The sequence below is a fragment of the Eimeria tenella genome, genomic scaffold (genome assembly GCF_000499545.2).
Source record: "Eimeria tenella Houghton genomic scaffold, Eth_scaff1229, whole genome shotgun sequence".
NCBI lineage: Eukaryota > Apicomplexa > Conoidasida > Eucoccidiorida > Eimeriidae > Eimeria > Eimeria tenella.
Window position 1 is genome coordinate 1,847 of NW_013541489.1, and position 1,161 is coordinate 3,007.

General features: G+C 48.3%; 1 protein-coding gene across 1 annotated transcript; it reads right to left on the reverse strand.

Annotated features, from left to right (window-relative positions):
- Nucleotides 1-14: 14 nt before the first annotated feature.
- ETH_00025300 (uncharacterized protein) lies at nt 15-843 on the reverse strand (the record flags this gene model as incomplete). The annotated part of the gene is made up of 4 exons (XM_013373174.1): nt 15-74; nt 257-376; nt 566-685; nt 742-843. Coding segments are annotated over 4 exons (402 nt in total), but the record flags the coding sequence as incomplete, so codon positions are not given.
- Nucleotides 844-1,161: the final 318 nt, after the last annotated feature.

Consider the following 1,161-nt stretch of genomic DNA (forward strand, 5'->3'; position numbering starts at 1 on the left):
TTCAAAAACTTCCACTAAGCCCTTAGAAAGCGCGGGTACTGGCCCACCACGTACATTATGTTGCTAGCCACCACCTGCACAAACCCTAAACCCTAAACCCTAAACCCTAAACCCTAGATGCACGCATTCCAACAGTTTCCAAGTGCCAGTTTTCAAAAACTTCCAGTAAGCCCTTAGAAAGCGCGGGTACTGGCCCACCACGTACATTATGTTGCTAGCCACCACCTGCACAAACCCTAAACCCTAAACCCTAAACCCTAAACCCTAGATGCACGCATTCCCACAGTTTCCAAGTGCCAGTTTTCAAAAACTTCCAGTAAGCCCTTAAAAAGCGCGGGTACTGGCCCACCACGTACATTATGTTGCTAGCCACCACCTGCACAAACCCTAAACCCTAAACCCTAAACCCTAAACCCTAGATGCACGCATTCCAACAGTTTCCAAGTGCCAGTTTTCAAAAACTTCCAGTAAGCCCTTAGAAAGCGCGGGTACTGGCCCACCACGTACATTATGTTGCTAGCCACCACCTGCACAAACCCTAAACCCTAAACCCTAAACCCTAAACCCTAAACCCTAGATGCACGCATTCCAACAGTTTCCAAGTGCCAGTTTTCAAAAACTTCCAGTAAGCCCTTAGAAAGCGCGGGTACTGGCCCACCACGTACATTATGTTGCTAGCCACCACCTGCACAAACCCTAAACCCTAAACCCTAAACCCTAAACCCTAAACCCTAGATGCACGCATTCCAACAGTTTCCAAGTGCCAGTTTTCAAAAACTTCCAGTAAGCCCTTACAAAGCGCGGGTACTGGCCCACCACGTACATTATGTTGCTAGCCACCACCTGCACAAACCCTAAACCCTAAACCCTAAACCCTAAACCCTAGATGCACGCATTCCAACAGTTTCCAAGTGCCAGTTTTCAAAAACTTCCAGTAAGCCCTTAGAAAGCGCGGGTACTGGCCCACCACGTACATTATGTTGCTAGCCACCACCTGCACAAACCCTAAACCCTAAACCCTAAACCCTAAACCCTAGATGCACGCATTCCAACAGTTTCCAAGTGCCAGTTTTCAAAAACTTCCAGTAAGCCCTTAGAAAGCGCGGGTACTGGCCCACCACGTACATTATGTTGCTAGCCACCACCTGCACAAACCCTAAA